This window comes from Megascapheus bottae, chromosome 26 (genome assembly GCF_031878675.1).
Source record: "Megascapheus bottae isolate mThoBot1 chromosome 26, mThoBot2.hap1, whole genome shotgun sequence".
Lineage (NCBI taxonomy): Eukaryota > Metazoa > Chordata > Mammalia > Rodentia > Geomyidae > Megascapheus > Megascapheus bottae.
The window spans coordinates 7126183-7144546 of NC_143534.1; the positions used below are offsets into that span (position 1 = coordinate 7126183).

At 41.8% G+C, this 18364-nt stretch overlaps 1 protein-coding gene across 1 annotated transcript in view; it reads right to left on the reverse strand.

Moving 5' to 3' along the window:
* The window catches only part of Itih5 (inter-alpha-trypsin inhibitor heavy chain 5), a 59480-nt gene that overhangs the window by 39453 nt on the left and 1663 nt on the right, over window positions 1–18364 (reverse strand). The window contains exons 2-5 of the mRNA XM_090318860.1: window positions 11161–11205; window positions 6082–6245; window positions 4493–4594; window positions 1734–1984 (exon numbers count right to left, since the gene is read on the reverse strand). Of these exons, the coding sequence (XP_090174986.1) occupies window positions 1734–1984; window positions 4493–4594; window positions 6082–6245; window positions 11161–11205 (562 nt within the window). The remainder of the gene's footprint in view (window positions 1–1733; window positions 1985–4492; window positions 4595–6081; window positions 6246–11160; window positions 11206–18364) is intronic.

Sequence of the window (18364 nt, forward strand, 5' to 3'; positions counted from 1 at the left end):
TCAAAACCTCACACAGGATCTCAGGGCCGCGCAGTCGATGAAGGTGGATGACTTCGTGGATACAAAGCAGTTGGTTACCTCCTAAGGTACACTTTCACTTTTCTTTTCATGGTACTGGAGAACAAACCCAGGATGCATGGTAGGCAAGCACTCGTCATTTGAGCCCTACCTCCGAGCCCACAAGTCTATTTTCTGTACTGTTCACACTTAAAATTCCAGCCTCAGGTCTTCAGTGTGTTTGCATTACATTAAATACTCACATTCTCGTATTCTACTTGCATCCCCTTATTCTACTTGTCTAAGTCATTTCTCGCCTTTGCTTTCAATCTCATTAACATTCATCTTTGTCTTACGAGCCTGTTCTGTACTCTCCTCAGAGCCACAGGCGCTGCATAGAATTCTACAAACCCGCTTGTTTGCCTGCAGATCACAACCCTACCCTTCATGTCACAAGGATCCGAACTTGTCATTACAATCCAGGTGTAGTGCTTGAATATATGTCATACTAATTGGCTTGACATCAGCCTTACTATTATGCTCAAAGTAGGAAAAGGACATAAAGCAATATTGAGTGTAAACTCTCAACTGGAATTAATAGTGGTTAAAATCAGACTACATTGAATTTTCCACCATCATCAGTAAATGGAATGCTATTTTAAATATCAGAATTTGAGAAAAACCCAAACTGAATGGGTCTGCCAATAAGCCATTATCACTTGTAAAACATCTTTTTCATTGTCTAGTTTTAGCAGGAATGTCAAATATTAAAAGAGAATTTTGGGGCCGGGAGTTTGGCCTAGTGGTTAAAGTGCTTGCCTAGCATGCATGAAGACCTGGGTTCGATTCCTCGGTACCACATACATAGAAAAAAGCCAGAAATGGTGCTGAGGCTCAAGTGGTAGAGCTCTAGCCTTGAGAAAGTCCAAGGACAGTGCTCAGACTCTGAGCTCAAGCCCAGGACTGGCAAAAAAATAAATAAATAAATAAATAAATAAATAAATAAATAAATAAATAAATAAAAGAGAATTTTTAGGCTGGGGTGGTGTTGCAGTACTTACCTCATATGCTTTTGGCCCTGGGCTATATTCCCAGCATCACAAAACACAACATAACACAATATACAACACAACAAAAACACAGAACACAGTCTCAGAATCTTATACTTTATAAATTATCATTATTCTATGTAACTTGTCTTCTGTCAACTTTGCGTTTAAAATATTGTATTTAGCATTGTAGTATATGTACAATTTGGCATTTTTCTTCTTTCTCTCTTTCCTTCCTTCTTTTTTTTTCTCTTCTTATTTCTCTCTGTCTTTGAAGTATTTTATTGGTTTGAATGTAATGGCTGATGCTTGATAGACAGATCCTCTACCATTTGAGCTTGAATTGTTTTTCAGTGTTATATTTTACTAACTACTGCCATATTCTTGAATAAGTAGGCTGATGAAATGGTTTTACTACAATAACTATTATCAAACAGGGCCAAGCATGTAATTTTGCCAATATTTTAGACGTTGTCTCTCAAATCCATTCCCAAGAGTAAAATTTATGTACCAAGAACTTTAAGTACTGTTTTAATCTCTTAAGAGATTCAATTCTAAAAAAGAAAAAGGAAAGGGGGCGGAAAGCACTGTTTATATGTTGTTACTGTTTCCAATTCCCACAGAATTGCCAGGTCCTTGTAGAAAGGGTGGCATTTGTTTTGTGGATGTATCTGGGGAGGTACTCACCTTCCCCCTTCCCACTGCCCTTCTGCCTGCTGTTGAGAAGAGGCAGCACCTCCAGGGATGTAAGGCCTGACTTCTCCAGGATATTCACGTCCACAGTCAGCCTCCCGGCCAGCTGCTGGGGTCTCACACTGACGATATGTTCATATTTCCCAAGCCGTCTCTGCAGCAGCTCTTCATAACTTAGGAAGAAGGCAGCCTTGTCCTTGCTGGGAATCACCAAGGAAGCTCTGAAAGTGTCAGTCCCCCTTTCCCTGTCAGGAAGACAAAAAGGGGCCACAGGGAGGGTTCAGCTTTCCTCAGTGCCCTTGAGCCACCTGCCATGTGCCTGTAACAGCATGCTAGGAGGACAGAGCAAGTCCCTTGGAAAGAAAAAAAAAACAAAAATTTGTTTTGGAAGACGTGAAGACATTCTTAAGGGACAAGACAAGCTTCAGGAGGTGTTGGGGAAAAGGTGCTTTAAGTAGGTGAAGAGCAGGAGAAAGAACCTAGGAATCGAACTGGGACATGTATCCTTCCCTTTACAAGGAGGTCAAGGAACATGCTGGCATTTTCCCTGAAGAGTTAATTCACTACATTCTTGCTCCTTGGTAAAGTCTGATGGATTCATTCAGGGGAAATAAAATGAAGGACTTTCAAAGCTCATAAAAAACACATACCATTCTGAATGCATTCAGCACCTGGAGTAAGGGTTCTCAGATTCAAGATGGCAGACTGTCCACCAATAAACAAAAAATGAAGGGGTGTGGTTATATATATCCACCATTCCAGTAATTTGGGAAATGCAAACATGAGGATCACAGTCCAGATTAGCCCAGGCAAATGAGGTAAATGTTTTATAACAAAGCTATAAAACAATAACTATATCATGCATCTACAGACATTGCCTTTTCTTTTTCTGCCAGTCCTAGGGCTTGAACTCAAGCCGTGAGCACTGTTCTTGAGCTTTCTCAAAGCTAGCCCTCTACTACTTGAATCACAGTGCCACTTCCAGCTTTTTCTGTGTATGTGATACAAGGAATTAAACCCAGAGCTTCATGCATGCTAGGCAAGCACTCTACCACTAGTCCACACTCACGGTCCTATATTGCCTTTTAATAGACCATCTTCCTGGCTCTGAAATCAGAATGCCTGCTGATCTGAGAATTCTTTCCCATGTTGTTGGCTAGCCATCAGGGTGACATGTGCATCATTGTTGGCAGAAACGTTTTGTCCTCATTTCAAATGAATTATGTGGCTTACTATATATTAATAATTATAGAACTAAATTCGTCATAAGAGAAAGGCAACTTAAAATCTCCAAGAACGTACATGTTATAATCCAACTAACCTAAATTGTGTGTGATTCTGAATAATCCTGACAGAAACAAGTTGCAACCCAGCTATAGTTCAACAAATTAAAGCATTAATAACTTGCTGCACCCAGGGAGACAGCATTCCAAAGGCACGGCAGGCTTCACTCCAAACAACGGAAGAGAGGGTTGTTACAGGACTAGGGGAATGGTGGTTAGTAGGTAAAAGTTCAGTGCTTGGACAGCAAGGCTGTGCGCTGTGTATGAAGCCATTACTATCAGCTTAGCCTGAGAAGGCCCAAGGATTTCCAACAACAAACATTCCTGCCACCCATAATTGTAGAGAGTTAGCTGTCTCAAAGACATATTCATTCATTCATTCATTCATTCATTCATTTATCTATTTTATCAGGGCGTGAATTTTGGATCTCTCCCTCTGGCCTATCTTTTTAAGACTCACACTCAGACATGACTCTTCATTTATGACCAGCCCTTTATCACTCGGGCCACACCTCTACTTCTGACTTTTAGTTAGGAGATAGAAATCTTGAAATTCCTCCACTTCAGATTGACAGACATCAGCCCTCTAAGTCCTGGGATTACACTTGTCAGCCACTTGGTGCCCAGTTATGTCCAGTTAATAACAAACTTGAGTCTCCAACGTCCCACCTTATTATCTGGATTCTAAAATCTGCAAAGGGAATGAAAACCTTCACCTTCAGCTCCCCAGCGGACAGATCCAATCTCTGTGTCCTTGATGGCCGGACAGCTAATATGCTCATTAAAAAGCCAGTTCTGTTTGTGCGTTTTTAATGCACAGATTTGGTTTACAGACAAAGAATTCAAATGCCATTATAGACCAGACTTTAAATGGATAATAAATCTGACAATGTGAAAGTAAATGATTATGAAAAGATATGTACATAAATCAATAAAGGGATTCAGAGCAAAGAGTAAGTGAGTAATAGTACCATTTAAGATGGTAACCGTAGTCTTAGATGTTAAAGACTTTATTTAGAAGCATAGTAGCATGCAACTTTAATAGTGCTGTAAAAACTTAGAATCAAAGAGAAAATAGGATTGTCTTCTTTTTGCACAACAGATTATCATTGGATAATCTCATTTTTATTAAAAAACAGAAAAATCACGAAAAATGCCATGGCAAAATCCACTATTCTGTAAAATTAGTATTACTACTAAAGAGATTTTTATAATTAAAAGAGAAATCAACACCACAATATTATTTTATTAGGGAATTATCTAGCAAGAAAATATTAAAAACAGAAATATTAGTAGAGATTTCTAGGAAGAGATGAGGAGCAAGTATGGTAAAAATCTTTTTAAATTATAAATGCTTAAGATATTACAAATCAGACATATTATTAGTTTGGTTTTTCAAAAAGGGGTTAGAAGCAAAATGTAGCATTTATTTTAATCAATTTCTTAATTCTTCATTTAAACGATACTTACTCATTCTTGTCTATGGTTGTATTGCTTTTTTCTTTTATTCTATCTCTACTTTTCTTTTCTTTCTCTGTAATTTCACTTTGATACACGTTGTCTCCAACAAGCCTACATCATAAGAGACAGATGTATTACCACACTTGCAGTTTCAAGACAAATTAAATCATGGTGGCAAAACCATGACAACCTCAGAAAATATTTTTATTTGCCTTTTGGAGATGCAGATGGAGTGCATTCCAAACCAAGACACCAGCCCTGAAACATTCATTTCATTCTAGGGCAAATTCTCAACAGGTCTGAGGGTAAGATCCAACTCAAGGTATGTGAGTCTCTGGGAGAAAAATCTCAAGACCTGCTCACACTTCCATGAAGGGTCACCAAATGAATTTTAACCATAAGAAAAATTAAACCCAGGAAGTGGAGCTGTGGCTCAAGTGGCAGAGTGCTAACCTCATGCACAAAGAAGTTTGGCCCTGAGTTCAAGCCCCGGGATCAGCACGCACACACACACACACACACACACACACACACACACACACACACACACACACACCAACCAGCTACCCTGTTTTTAATGTCTTTACCTCTTGGATCAGAAAAAGAGAAGATATATTCCATCAAGTATATTAAATGTTTCATGCTATTTCCTCCATATCCCAGCCCCCTTGAAACTACATTTCTGATTTCTCTACTAAGGAAGGCCCTCTACCAGGATGTGGTAGTAAACGCCTGTAATTCTAGAAATCAGGAGGCTAAGGAAGGAGAATTGTGAGCTGAAGGCCAGCTGGAGATGTTTACCAAACCTTATCTCAAACAACAACAACAGCAACAACCCAGCCCTTCTCAGTCTTCATGCTGTAATACTTGCAACTACCTAAAATGATCTTATTCATTAATTGGTTATTTCTTGACTACTCGTTTTCACTGGTATTACTGGAGAAGACATGGTCTGCAGCAGCGCTGTGTTTTTTCACAGAAAGATGTCAATGTCTGGCCCAGAGTGGACTAGGAAGGAAAGACAGAAAAAGAAAGAGGGAAGGAATGAGGAAGAAGAGAGAATGGAAAGGAGGGTAGAAGAGGGGAAAGAGGGAGAGGGGAGGAAGGCAATAAAAAAGGAGGGAAGAAGGAAGGGATGGAGGGAGGATGAGTGGAAGGAAGGAAATAAGGAAGCAAGCAAGTAAGGGAAGGAAAGAATAACAGAGAAGGCAAGGAGGGAGGGAGGAAGGAAGGAAGGAAGGAAGGAAGGAAGGAAGGAAGGGAGGGAGGGAAAGAAGGGAGGGAGGAAAGAGGGAGGGAGGGAGGAAGGAAGGAAGGAAGGAAGGAAGGAAGGAAGGAAGGAAGGAAGGAAGGAAGGAAGGGAGGGAGGGAGGGAAGAAGGGGAGGGGAGGAGGGGAAGGGAAGGAAGGAAGGAAGGAAGGAAGGAAGGAAGGAAGGAAGGAAGGAAAGGGAAGGGAAGGAAGGAAAGGAAACTTTGGATGCATATACTTCTTAACAGGATAAAAATCATCAAAATAAAAGGCGGTGGCTCTCAGTAGCTCAGGCTCCACCCTGAGCACTACAGAGAAGTCTGTATCTCTGAGCAGCAGGTCACATACATGGTAAAGTTGGTGATGAATGCCGCAGCTGGAATCTGCATCTGGAACTCAATGTCTTGGTCCTCAGAAGCTCTGTTCAACATTCTACAGGAAACCGTAGTAAAGGCATAACGGGAAATAATGGTGGACTTCACTGAGAATTCCGTCATCAAAGGCTTGGTTTTCTGTTGGAATTAGAATACACAGTACTCTCAGAGATGCATGAAAGAGTGAGTCAAGGCTTTTGGAGTAGGTATGGTCTTGTCTCCATATGGGAAATTCTAAAAGGTTTCCATAAAGAGTTATTCTATTTAAACCAATAGTTACTTAAAACCATTGGGTCAAATTATTCTCAGCAGATCAAACACAGATTGTTCAAAAGGCATTTTCCAAGATGTGTTAGAGAAGAAGATATAAACATTCGGCACAGCTGAGAACAAGCTCAACGCCCAGGAGAGTGCACGCAGCAAGGAGCAGAGCCAAGTACATGAGCAAAACAGCGACCTGGCAAGCTCTCCCTGCCAGAGTGACAGGATTGTTCATCGTGTGGGATGGTGGGTGGCAGAATTCCAGTCTCAGTGACTCCAGAAAGCTGAAGCCCAGGTGGAAAGAGCTGAGGCAACAATGTTAGGGATGTGTGTATGCGTTTCTTAGAAAGCTGGAAGAGGTCACTGTATAGAGTTAAGTCATGATCAGGTTTAACATTACTGTACCTGAAAGATTTTGGACTAAGAGAAGAAAGGAATCTGATGTATGGACTAAAGAGGATTGGTTTCAAAATAGTGCTTCTCGAAGTATGGTCCCAGCTCAGCAGTGCCGGAACTTTGTTAGAAAAGCAGATTGTCTGATTCTCAATCAGAAACATATTTTAGTAAGTCGAGTGACTCTGCTAATTTTGTTGGATTTATAGAATGAAAATTAGGACACTTGACATAGTGTATTGAGTATATAGCAATCTGTTTTTCAGGCCTTGAGATTATAGCTATATTAGTTTTCCATAATATGAAGCATGGTTTATGAGCCCAAATTATAAGCCAAAAAGTTTCATAAAGCTATTTTAGTTCTACTGCTCTGCCTAGACACCATTTTCTCAGGAGTCCTTGTCATCCCTTCCACACCACAAGCTTGCCCTCTTGCTGCAGACCTGGGGGCCTAGAATCCACCAGAATCAATTATGTAAAAGCTTTCATTGACAACGCCAGCTTCCAATCCTCTACCTCTGTACCTTCTATATTATAAACACACAAAGAAGAGCAACCAGGACTTCTTTCTTTAATACACAGCTCCCAGCACAGAGAACAACTTAACACACACTGATGAAATTGAACTGAATTTTCTGAGTTTTGAACAACTAAAAAGAAAACAAGAGAAGGCAGCCATGTATGGTTGGTTCACACTTCTAATCCTAGCAACCCAGACGGCTGAGATCTGAGGATCATGATTTTCTGCCAACAAAAGCAGACAAATCCAAACTATTTATCTTCAACTAATTAGCAAACAGTTGGAGGTAGTCCCAAGTGGTAGAATGCCATAACATAAAGCTTTGAGTTCCAGACCCAGTACTAGGAAGATTTTTAAATGGGTGAAGAATAGAAAAAGATGTTCCAAGAACACCCAAGACAGGGAGACTGGTGCAGCCATAGACAGTGAATGGGCCCGTGTAATTATAAAGAAGGGAACAAAGTAAGAAGTGAGCAAGTCGGCAGATGAAAACAAATGACACCAAAAAAAAATAAATAAACAAAACCCAGAACTTTGAATGGCCAGGTTCATGAAAATTTGTCATAAAAGGAAGAAAATAAAGAAAAAATTCTCTTAGCATGGTTCTTAAAACTCCAGTCTGGTTTCCTAATTATATTTAAGTAACTGTTTTGCTTAGGATGTCAAGTGGAAAATGGGACGCAAATAAAAAGCTTCCTGTGACTTCATGAAATCTCTTCAGTATTTTTTCCTACAAAGGCTAAAGCAGATGGAAAAGTAGTTTGGGGCGAGGAGTGTCTTAATTAGCAGCCAGAGGGACCAAAGAGTTTTGCATGACTCATGTGTGTCACTTAAAGATCAAGTCAGCCGGGCATGTCCTCAATCACCCTCTGCTGTCATTTGGGGAAGCAACTGAGGAACGTGTGGGACAGAAGTTGCCAGTACCCCAGCCCAGGACTCCTTCCTAGAAAATCAGCCATGGTTTGTTCTATTGTGGTCTCACCACAGTGAGAGGAAACAACTTGGCCTGTCCTCTACCAGCTTAGAAACCACCTAACTCCATTCCTCGTTGCTGTATAAAAAAGAAGACTGGGGAGTGTGGTGGTTGACTGGCTCTCAATGCAAAGACTTTTGCACACGTCCACATACCACGGCTCCTTGAGACAGATGATGGAGCACACGGGATGAGAGTGCGTGAAGCCAAACCCAGGGGCTCTTCCCTGAATACTGGGTTCACCAGAGGGGGGAATCCAATTCACCTCTCTTCAGATAGGAGAGTCTCCTGGGTGCAGTAGGAGGTTCCACTCAGCAACAGTTCTTTGGATTTGTACAGAAAAGGAAAGATAAAATGCAACCAGCTGTTTTCTGAAAACGATCCACGTGATGGTAAGGGTTGAGGATGGCTTGCCCAGGGCATGCTGAGGAGTCTAGGTGAGGTAAGGGGGGTGGAAGTGATCCCCTCCACATGCCCCCTCTACGGTGTCTGATGCGCTGGCATTTGCTGCTATGATCTTGGAGCAGCCGCCTCTCCCAGGGAAGCTCACTCCTAAATAGCAGAGAGCTGGCAGATTGCTGCCCCGCTGGCTCGCCTTTGACACCCAAACCAAACAACCCAAGGCCCACGCTCCAAACACCTTCTCTGTCCAACTGTCACACAGCAAACCAACTCTGTTGCTATGCTTCATTTCCACCCACCTCCCTCTTCCAGGCAGGATACCAGACAACCAGAGACACCTGGCACAGCCCAGAACCAGCCAAAATGACTCACACTCTCCAATCCTAAATTTGCTGCACATACCCACTCCACTCTTTCCCATGAGTCTTTGTAAATGCTCTGGCCCTGATGACCCCGAGTCCCCTCTGGGAATCTTGTTTGTAAGGAGCTGCTAGGATAAACTTCTTCCTTCCCAGCAAGCATTTCTGGATCTGCATGTCAGAATGTCCCCCCTCCAAATATTCAGGGTACCCATCTCAGAATCTCTACCCTTGGAGTAGCCCCCAAGTCAGAGCCCCTGCTATCAGGAAAAGTGACAGCAGCAAGCAGTTGCAGGAAAACAAGCTCAGAGTCTGTAAAGCACCATGGAAACTCAGACACAAAGTCAAAAACTGTCAATATCTCCATGGAAGGAGGGACTGGTAGCTCAGTAAAAAAGGCTATCTTATTAATTCAGACAAAACCAAGCAGATCCCTGGTGGTCCTGGCAGCGGGGACAGGGTTGGGGGTCCAGCTATTGCCATCTATATTTTATTCATGAGCTGAAATGTGGAAAAACTCAGAGAACCCCAAACTAGTATAAAATGACTTAAAGAGGAGTTGTAGAGAGGTAGGTCCTCAGAATTTATCTTCTAGGAAATCCCTGAAATTTGCAAAGGAGCAGGCTGCCAGGTCAACTGTTGAGAAAATCATTCTGCTGTCAGTTGCATGGGTAAATTTACACTTGAATTTATAATACCCATGCCAAATATATATATGCATATATGTATATATATATAATGTGAAAATTCTAAATTGTGTTTAAGAAATATCTAAGCCATGATATAAACTGTGTAAGTCAAAGGGTCAGGAAAATCAAGAACAAAAACTCAAAGGCTATAAAAAAAAAAGATAGGCATATTCATTACTAAGGAAATTAGACTCTTCTGTGACCTCCAGGATTAGTGGTAGAGTGCTTGCTTAACATATGCAAGGTCCTGGGTTCAATCCCCAGCACAGCCAAACAAACAAATTTTCAGAACTAGGGATGGAACTAAAGGCTTTCATACATGCTGGGCAAGAGTTCCCTAACCAGGGTATCCCCAACCAAAGAAACCCTTGTACATGACAAATACGCTATCAACAGTTCATAGACAAATGAGACAAATGTATAGGGAAAATCTTCCGATTCAGAAGATAGAGGACATCTGATAACTGACAAGTAGTGGGATAAACACACACACACACACACACACACACACACACACACACACACACGCCAATGAGTAAAAGACCTGAAAAAGGCAAGTCAGAGGTGAAACACTTTTAGTAAATCTATTTTAGCAAATCTATTTTCAGAGGTCCAAATCTGAATGTCCTTGGGGAAAATGTAAGCTGAAGGAACAATGTGATGTTACTTTATATCAAGGCTGGAAAATGACACAGAGGAGTTCTGTGGTTTGCTGGCAGAACTGGTGTGCACATTTATCATTGCTGACAGAAATAGAATTAACACAGATAGTACTAAGAAGAGTAATAGCATTCCAAAAAGTAATCTTACAACACCAAAATGAAAAATAAAATGAATATGCACTTTGAATCAGTGATCTTGATTACGCTCTAGTTAGCCTGGATTCAGCTGAGCAGGGTGGTACACACCTATAATCTAGCTCATGGTCCCAGCTCTTCAGAAAGTGGGGACAGGAAGATGTCAGGCTGAGGCTGGCTGAAGCAAAAGCACGAGACCCTATCTGAAAAACAAACTAAAGGCAAAAGTAAAGGAGGCATGGCTGAAGAGGTACAACACCCTGAGTTCCATCCTCCGTACTGCCAAACGAGAGTATGGGCTCAGAAGCTTGAGCTTACTGGGACTCAATCCTGGCTCTGTCATCTCCGTGTTTTTGTCCATATAATCCTAATGAAATGACCAAGCTTTTTTCACAACAGAAAGGAATGAAAATAAGGTATGCTGCTTCATGCTAAAATTCTTCTACAAGCAACATTGTAAGTTTATGGGGGGTCCTGTGTGCAAAGCAGGCACTACAGAAAATAGAAACCAAAGTTAGAGCTAGGGCATAGCTCAGGTGGTAGAGCTACTACCAGCAAGCAAAGGGTCTTGAGTTCAAATCCTCATGCTTCCTGAGGGGAAGGAAAAAGCAGCCTCCCTAAAGGACAAGAGTTTTGAAATATACCAAGAAGATACATACCAGCCTTTGTAATAGTCGGAGTTGCCTGGGCACCCGGTGTCCAATCTAGGAAACAAAAGAAGAGATAGAGAACAAGACTGTGAGAGTGTTCTTCAAATGAATTCTAGGAGGGGGGGGTTAAAATCCATTGAAATTTGGCAAAAGAGATATCTGCCCTGTTTTGAAAGTAGTATTGGCTTTTATTTTTTTATCTGAACATTTGTTTCTGGGCTAGAATGAGAGTCCATCCTTCTCATGCCTGCTTTCCCTTTTAATACACGTAACTCATGAGGTCACACTGCTGGCTCACCGGTAACAGGTACAGAGGAAATGACACAGAGATCACTGGTCTAGGAGTTTTGTTTCATTTAACTGTGACCTGACATGAAGCTCCTTCCTATCGTAGCCATAGCAATAGGTAAAAACCCTCATCTGTATGATGAACTGTTCCTGGCTCAACTCAAAACTCCAGCAAACTCATAAAACAAAATTAAACTTATCTTGAACTTTTTTCTTACTTTTTCCCTGACTACACAGGGAGAGACATGACAAGGTACCAATGTCATCATTTCTTTTTTCTGGTTGCTAGACTTTGAACTCAGGCCCTAGAGCTGCCCCTGAGCCCTTTTGCTCAAAGATAGCCCTCTAACATTGAAGCCAGAGTGTCACTTTGGGTTTTCTGGTGGTTAATTGGAGATAGGAGTCTCACAGGGACTTTCCTGCTGAGGCTGGCTTTGAACCGCCATCCTCCTATCTCAGCCTCTTGAGTAGCTAGGATTACAGGTGTGAGCCACCAGTACCCCATTCATTTATTTCTTTTAAAGAAAATCATATAACCAGGTGTGGTAGCTCACGCCTGTAATCTAGCTACACAGGAGGCTGAGAAGGGAGGATCTCAATTCAAATGTCGGCCTGTTATTTAAGACACTAAGATTATGGAATTGTTTGTTACCAGGCACAATCTACCTTCCCCTGACAGATACAGTCCTCACCCATTTTTGAATATTAACTCACACAACAAACCATAACATTTAACATAATCCATTTGTAGTAGATGTAACTTTTTGTTGGTGACACATACACCAACATGCTCTGGGATGGCTAAATTGTTTTTTTCTTTGCATGTTTCTGTATTGCTTCCGATTTTGACAAATTACTATACAGAAGGAAAACAATAAAGGTAGGTCCATTTTGAAACTAAAAGGATAACAAAAACTGTGTATGTATGCGTGTGTGCATGTGATTGCAAAGTAATGTGAAAGCCATTGTGCAGCCTCTTATTCAACAGAATATCAGGAGAGAGAAATGGTAAAGGACTTAAATCAACTACACCCTGATTCCAAATGGTGACCAAACAATTCTTAAGAGGATGTTGGTTTATGAGGTCTGAAGTAAGATGGTGCAGATAAGGGACATTAGAAAGGCCATAATCAGAGTCCTAAGCAAGTTATTCGCCAGTTTTGCATGTTTTTTTTAAAAGATATTTTTCTTTCTAAAGTTGTAGAATAGGCCAGGGACCACTTAAAATAACTACAGTCCAAAGGAACGCCCAGTCTCTCTTGGGTATGAAGTCCTCTGCTTGATCTAAAGAATCCTCTTTGAAGTTTCCTTCTTTTGTAAAATGGGCTTTTTGAGAAAATAAGCAAGCTTTAAGAACAAAACAAGTTCATATTTTTTCCATTTTTGAGATGCCAAAATCTGCGGTCTCTGGGGATCAAAATGGTTACATTCAGTTCAAGTTCAAAATCACATTGACCTAGAACCCAAACTTCCCAATACAGATTCCTGGGGCCTAAGGACGGGAAGCGAAAAATGACACCAAAGTCATTGTCATTGAAGTTAGGAAGTCCTGAGACTTCTCTTGAGTATCGTTCCATGATCTTAGACGAATTGAAGGGGGGGGATTAAGTAACTTCCAGCTTATGACAAGAACCACTGGAAATAGTAACCTTAGACTTCCCATCAACCTGTGCCCTCAACTCATAGATTTCAGAGCTTATTGGACCTCAGCTTGCAAGCTTCCTACTGCCACTTCCTAAGTAGCTGGGATAACAGGCCTGTGCCACTGTGCCAAACTGGAAGAAAGAATTCAAAGGTAATTCTAATTCATAGTTTAATAAGGAGACAAGCCGCTTTAGCTGAGCACGCGTGTCTTACACAGTTTGAGAGTAACGTGGGCAAAAGAGAAGGGGCAGAGCTGAATCCTAGAACATGCGCACTCCCTTGGCCTCTGGGTGCCTGACTGGCTAGCCTAGACTGACTGATGGGAAACCACCAAGGCAGATGCAACCCTCTACTCCGCTGGTGAGCTCTTCCACTGGGTCTGTGACTCCAGATCCCAAAATGTACTTCAGATGCCCATCTCAGCGCACACATTGAAGTGACTGACGTCCTACACTCCTAGAACGACAAGCACGATTCCCCGAAGGCTTTCATTCTTCAGAGAGACATCTGAGTCCTGAAACCAAGACTCATCAACTGAGGAGACATCGCCTTAGCAATCTGCTATGGATCTAGAACAGAAGGCAAGTCAAATGAGATGCCATCTGTCCTGGGTCCAGAACAGCCAGGCTAGGATTATTCCTGCTTGATAATTGTATATCACTTTTGCGCAGTGATTCTTCCTGTAGAATAATGTTGCTGCAATCTTTCAGCTATTAACCACTTGTCATTTAAGGTGTCAATAACCTCAGCAATGAGAGAGGAAACCTCAAGTTTGAGCTACTATTCTAAACTATTTTCAGGTAGAATTTTAAAAAAAAATCCAACTGGTCTCTGGCAAATCATCCTGCTTCCCTTCTTCTCCAATTACAAATGTACGGGCAGACACTGGTGGCTCACGCCTGTGACCAGCTACTCAGGAGGCTGAGATCTGAGGATTTACAGTTTGAAGGCAGCCCAGGCAACAAAGCCAGTGAGACTCTTATCTTCAGTTAACCACCAGAAAACTGGAAGTAGAGATATTACACAAATGCTAGGGGCCAGCCCTGAGCACAAAAGCTCGGGGATAGGTCCCAGACCCAGAGCTGAAGCCCCAGAATCAGGGGGAAAAGAAACACCTAACAAAGCTGAGGTGCTCCCCACCAGGGCTCCATCTTTCTAACTCAATCTTGATGGCACTTGCATGCAAAGACATCGCTGCCATCTCTCACCGGACAGTATGAAAGAGCTTCTTACATCTGAGCATCCAAGACTTTGGAAACGTTCTAAGAAGAACATGAAGTCACACACGACTCTGCCCAGTTCTCAGGACTCCCCCACCCTTCCTTTTCAACCCTAAGAAATGAGATGTGGCTGGTTTGGGAGTGAGCAAATATCTGGAGTTTTTCCCACAATGTCATCTTTCCCCATTCAGTTCTGCAATTCCATCTCATCAGTCAGAGCCATGCACATAAGGGAGGCATTACTGGAAGGTCCACGGCCAACAAACTCTCAACTGGCTTTACTTTTTAAGAGAAGAAAGGAGGAAAAGGAGGGGCGGAGGAGGAAGAGGAGGAGGAGGAGGAGGAGGAGGAGGAGGACTGTCTGATTCTCTGTTTCAGCTTCCAATGCAAAGCTCTGATTGTAAGAATTCACCAAAAATTTCAAAATTTGGAAAATTTCTAATGACAGGGAATTAGAAATGTGTCACCATGGTAGATGTTTGAGTTATGACCAGCGTGTACTGAACACTGTCTATGGGTCAAGAGATACAGATTAAAATCACATGGAAAAGGAAAGTAACTCATCAGTAGGAGCATGCCCTGCTATCTGGAGGATTTATTGAGAGCAGCACGCACTGGCATTGGGCATACTTGGGCTCTGATCCAGACGGGGCGTAGCGTGGTTTGGGTCTGGCCCTTCCCTCCCTCGGGTGGCCTTCCTGCTCAGCCTTTGTAGAGCAGATCCACAGGGATACCAGGGGTAACTAGACTGTATACGGAAACACCTACTGTTCCCAGTGTTTACTACAAAATGTCTTGCCTGAATTAAGTCGCTCCTCACAAAACCCAAACCAGCATATGGTGAAGGGGGGGGGTATTATTTTTTTATTTAATTTATCATTGTTATTTTGTAATACTGAAAATCAAAATCAGAGCCTTGTGTAGGCTAGGCAAGTGCAATTAAGTAGGATATTGTTATTCAGAAGCTAAAAAAATAAAAGTTGGGTGCTCTGTCACCGTAACAGGTTCTTATCAGTAATACTTGTGGTGTTTATCAGATGGCATAGTCTGTAATTTGTTGTGTTTTGTCATTTTAAAATACATGGCTACTTTAGCATCTGATTTTGTAGTCGTTTGATGATATTCTTTCTTGTAAATAAGGGCCTTCATAACTTGTGCAAGCTTTAATACTCCCCCAAAACCTAGACCTACTTTCTCCTGTCTAATCAGGTAGGAGCTGTCTCCAAACTCAAGGTTACAGAAAACAAAAATGAGATCTAAAGAGGCTGAGCTGCTTGCCCAAATATACACAGCTAGGAAATTTGAGTCTGGACCTCAGTAAGCTCCATTTGTCATGCTTTAATCATGATGCTTTATTGCTCATTACTTTTTCTTAGGATTCGAGCGAGCATACTTTCTGAGAGTCTTTGAGCACTCCACTGATAGGTGGCTATTATTATTTTCTAAATTTGAAATTACTTTTGCAATAGTGAGACTGCGGCCTTATTCTTGTTTAAATAAACCATATACATCAGAAATGTATAAAACAGATAAAGCAGTAAATGGTAGCAGGCTGCTTTTATATAAGAGACTTAAAAAGAAATTCGCATTTCCTGAGTCTTTGAAAATAGTGTTATTCAAAGGGTAGTCCTTGGATCACGTGCATTAGAATGGCCTGCCACTCCCCTCACCTAGAGAGGTGGGAGAGAGTCCAAGAACTGGATGTGAAATGGATTCTCCAAGAGATTTTTCTACACACAGAAAGTTAGGGAATGGGTGCATTTACCAGTCACCCCTGCATATGTAGTACAACTTACCGAGGCAGTAAGGAGTAGAGGAAAGAATTCCAGTCTACATTTTTTCCACATAAAGGTCAATGATCAGCCAGAATTATACGAAGAACAGCCATACAAATTAATGAGCATGTTAATATTCAAAGTTGCATCAAATTTGTATGTTCTGTTAAGTAATTTTGACGATCATACTTACTAAGAGCAGAGAAACTAGTAACATTCCAAGGTTTGGTTCTACTTTTCTTTTTCTTTTCCATTTTGTTTGTTTTCATTCTTGTTTTTCTTTTGGTTTTGGTGGTACTCAAGGTTGAACTCCTGACCTCACTTGCTAGGCAGATGTTCTGTTACAGAAGCCACACCTCCAGCCCTTCTTGCTTAAGAAACGTTGGGGTTAGGGTCTTACCTGGGCCTGGCTGGTCTGCACCTTGATCTTTTTTTCTTTTTTGTTGGTGGTAAGGCTTGAATTCATAGCCTGGATGCTGACCCTGACCCGGCTAGCATTCTACCACTTTGAGTTAAAACTCCCCTATGGGTTTGGAGTGGTTAATTGGAGATCAGAGTCTCCTAAGAGGTTTCTCAGTGGGTTGGCTTTGAACAGTAATCCTCAGATCTCAGCCTGCTGAGTAGCTAGGATGTCAGGCAGGAGGCACCATAACCTGGCGCACTGTGATTTTCCTATTTCTGGTTTTGGTATAGCTAGATGACAGGTACACTCTACCACACACATCTATTGGCCAGCCCAATAGCTTTTGGGCTGGCCTCAAACCGACATTTTCCTGGTCTCCACCTCCTGAGTAGCTAGGATTACAGATATGAGCTGTTAGGGTCCAGCTCCAGCTCCTCTTTGAAGATTAAAATATGCTTATCTTTTCACAGTTCAAAGCCCCTTTAAATAAGTAACTCTGTCATTCTTGTCACTGTCATTCAGGGATAGAGGTTCAGTTAAGTTTCAACAAGTACAGATCAGGATTTTAACCCAGAAAGTCTAGTGTTAGACCCTTTCTCTTGAACTTTTTCATGTTCCTTTTACCAATTCTGGGGATCAGACTTACGGCCACATAGATTTCAGGCACACCCAGACATTTGCCTATCTCTTAAACCGTGCATCACACACACACACACACACACACACACACACACACACACACACACCAAACCAAAGCACTAAACTTTTTAAAAAATAGAGTAAATATAAAAGAAAAAACTGCACATTCTTACATACCGTTATAACTTTAAGGGGATTTTTTTCTAATTTAGTAATTTTCAACACAAATATCATTATCCTGGATTGAAGACAGCATGAAATCACCAAAATGAGTCAAATCTCTATTTCTCCCAGAAGGAAGGCTTGGCGAGTGCTAGGCTTTCTTGGACTTGTGGACGTCGGCGCATCAGTAAATCCTTCTAGTGCATGAACACACTCTTTGTTTCATTCCCTCCAACAATCTCCCTTCCACCCCCAACAGCATCTCAAGATCTTTACCCTGAATTCCTTTCCTCAGCATTTCTTACAAGCCAGCCAGCAATTCCAGCACCAAAAACCAGTCCTGCTTTTAAGCAGTTTCCTTAATATCAGCTCATCCAAGCCCCACCACTGTATTATCCCTCACATTTTTTTTTAGAAGAGAAAAATTAGCCCACATTTATGGGACTGGACAAGGTCAGATCTCAAACTGGACTGATCCTGAACCAGATCATCTGTGCACTGAGTCTTGCGGTTTCCTGTGTGTGTTTTGTGGTGTCTGTGTGTTGTGTGTGTGTGTGTGTGTGTGTGTTTTGTGGTGTCTGAGTGTTGTGTGTGTGTTTTGTGTGTGTGTTTTGTGTGTGTTTTGTGGAGTGTCTGTGTGTGTTGTGTGTGTGTTTTGTGGGTTGTCTGTGTGTGTTGTGTGTGTGTTTTGTGGAGTGTCTGTGTGTGTTGTGTGTGTGTGTGTTTTGTGGGGTGTCTGTGTGTGTTGTGTGTGTGTTTTGTATGTGTTGTGTGTGTGTGTTTTGTGGGGTATCTGTGTGTTGTGTGTGTGTGTGTTTTGTATGTGTTGTGTGTGTGTGTTTTGTGGGGTGTCTGTGTGTGTGTGTGTTTTGTGGAGTATCTGTGTGTTTTGTGTGTGTGTTTTGTGGGTTGTCTGTGTGTGTTGTGTGTGTGTTTTGTGGAGTGTCTGTGTGTGTTGTGTGTGTGTGTGTTTTGTGGGGTGTCTGTGTGTGTTGTGTGTGTGTTTTGTGGAGTGTCTGTGTGTGTTGTGTGTGTGTGTGTTTTGTGGGGTGTCTGTGTGTGTTGTGTGTGTGTTTTGTGGA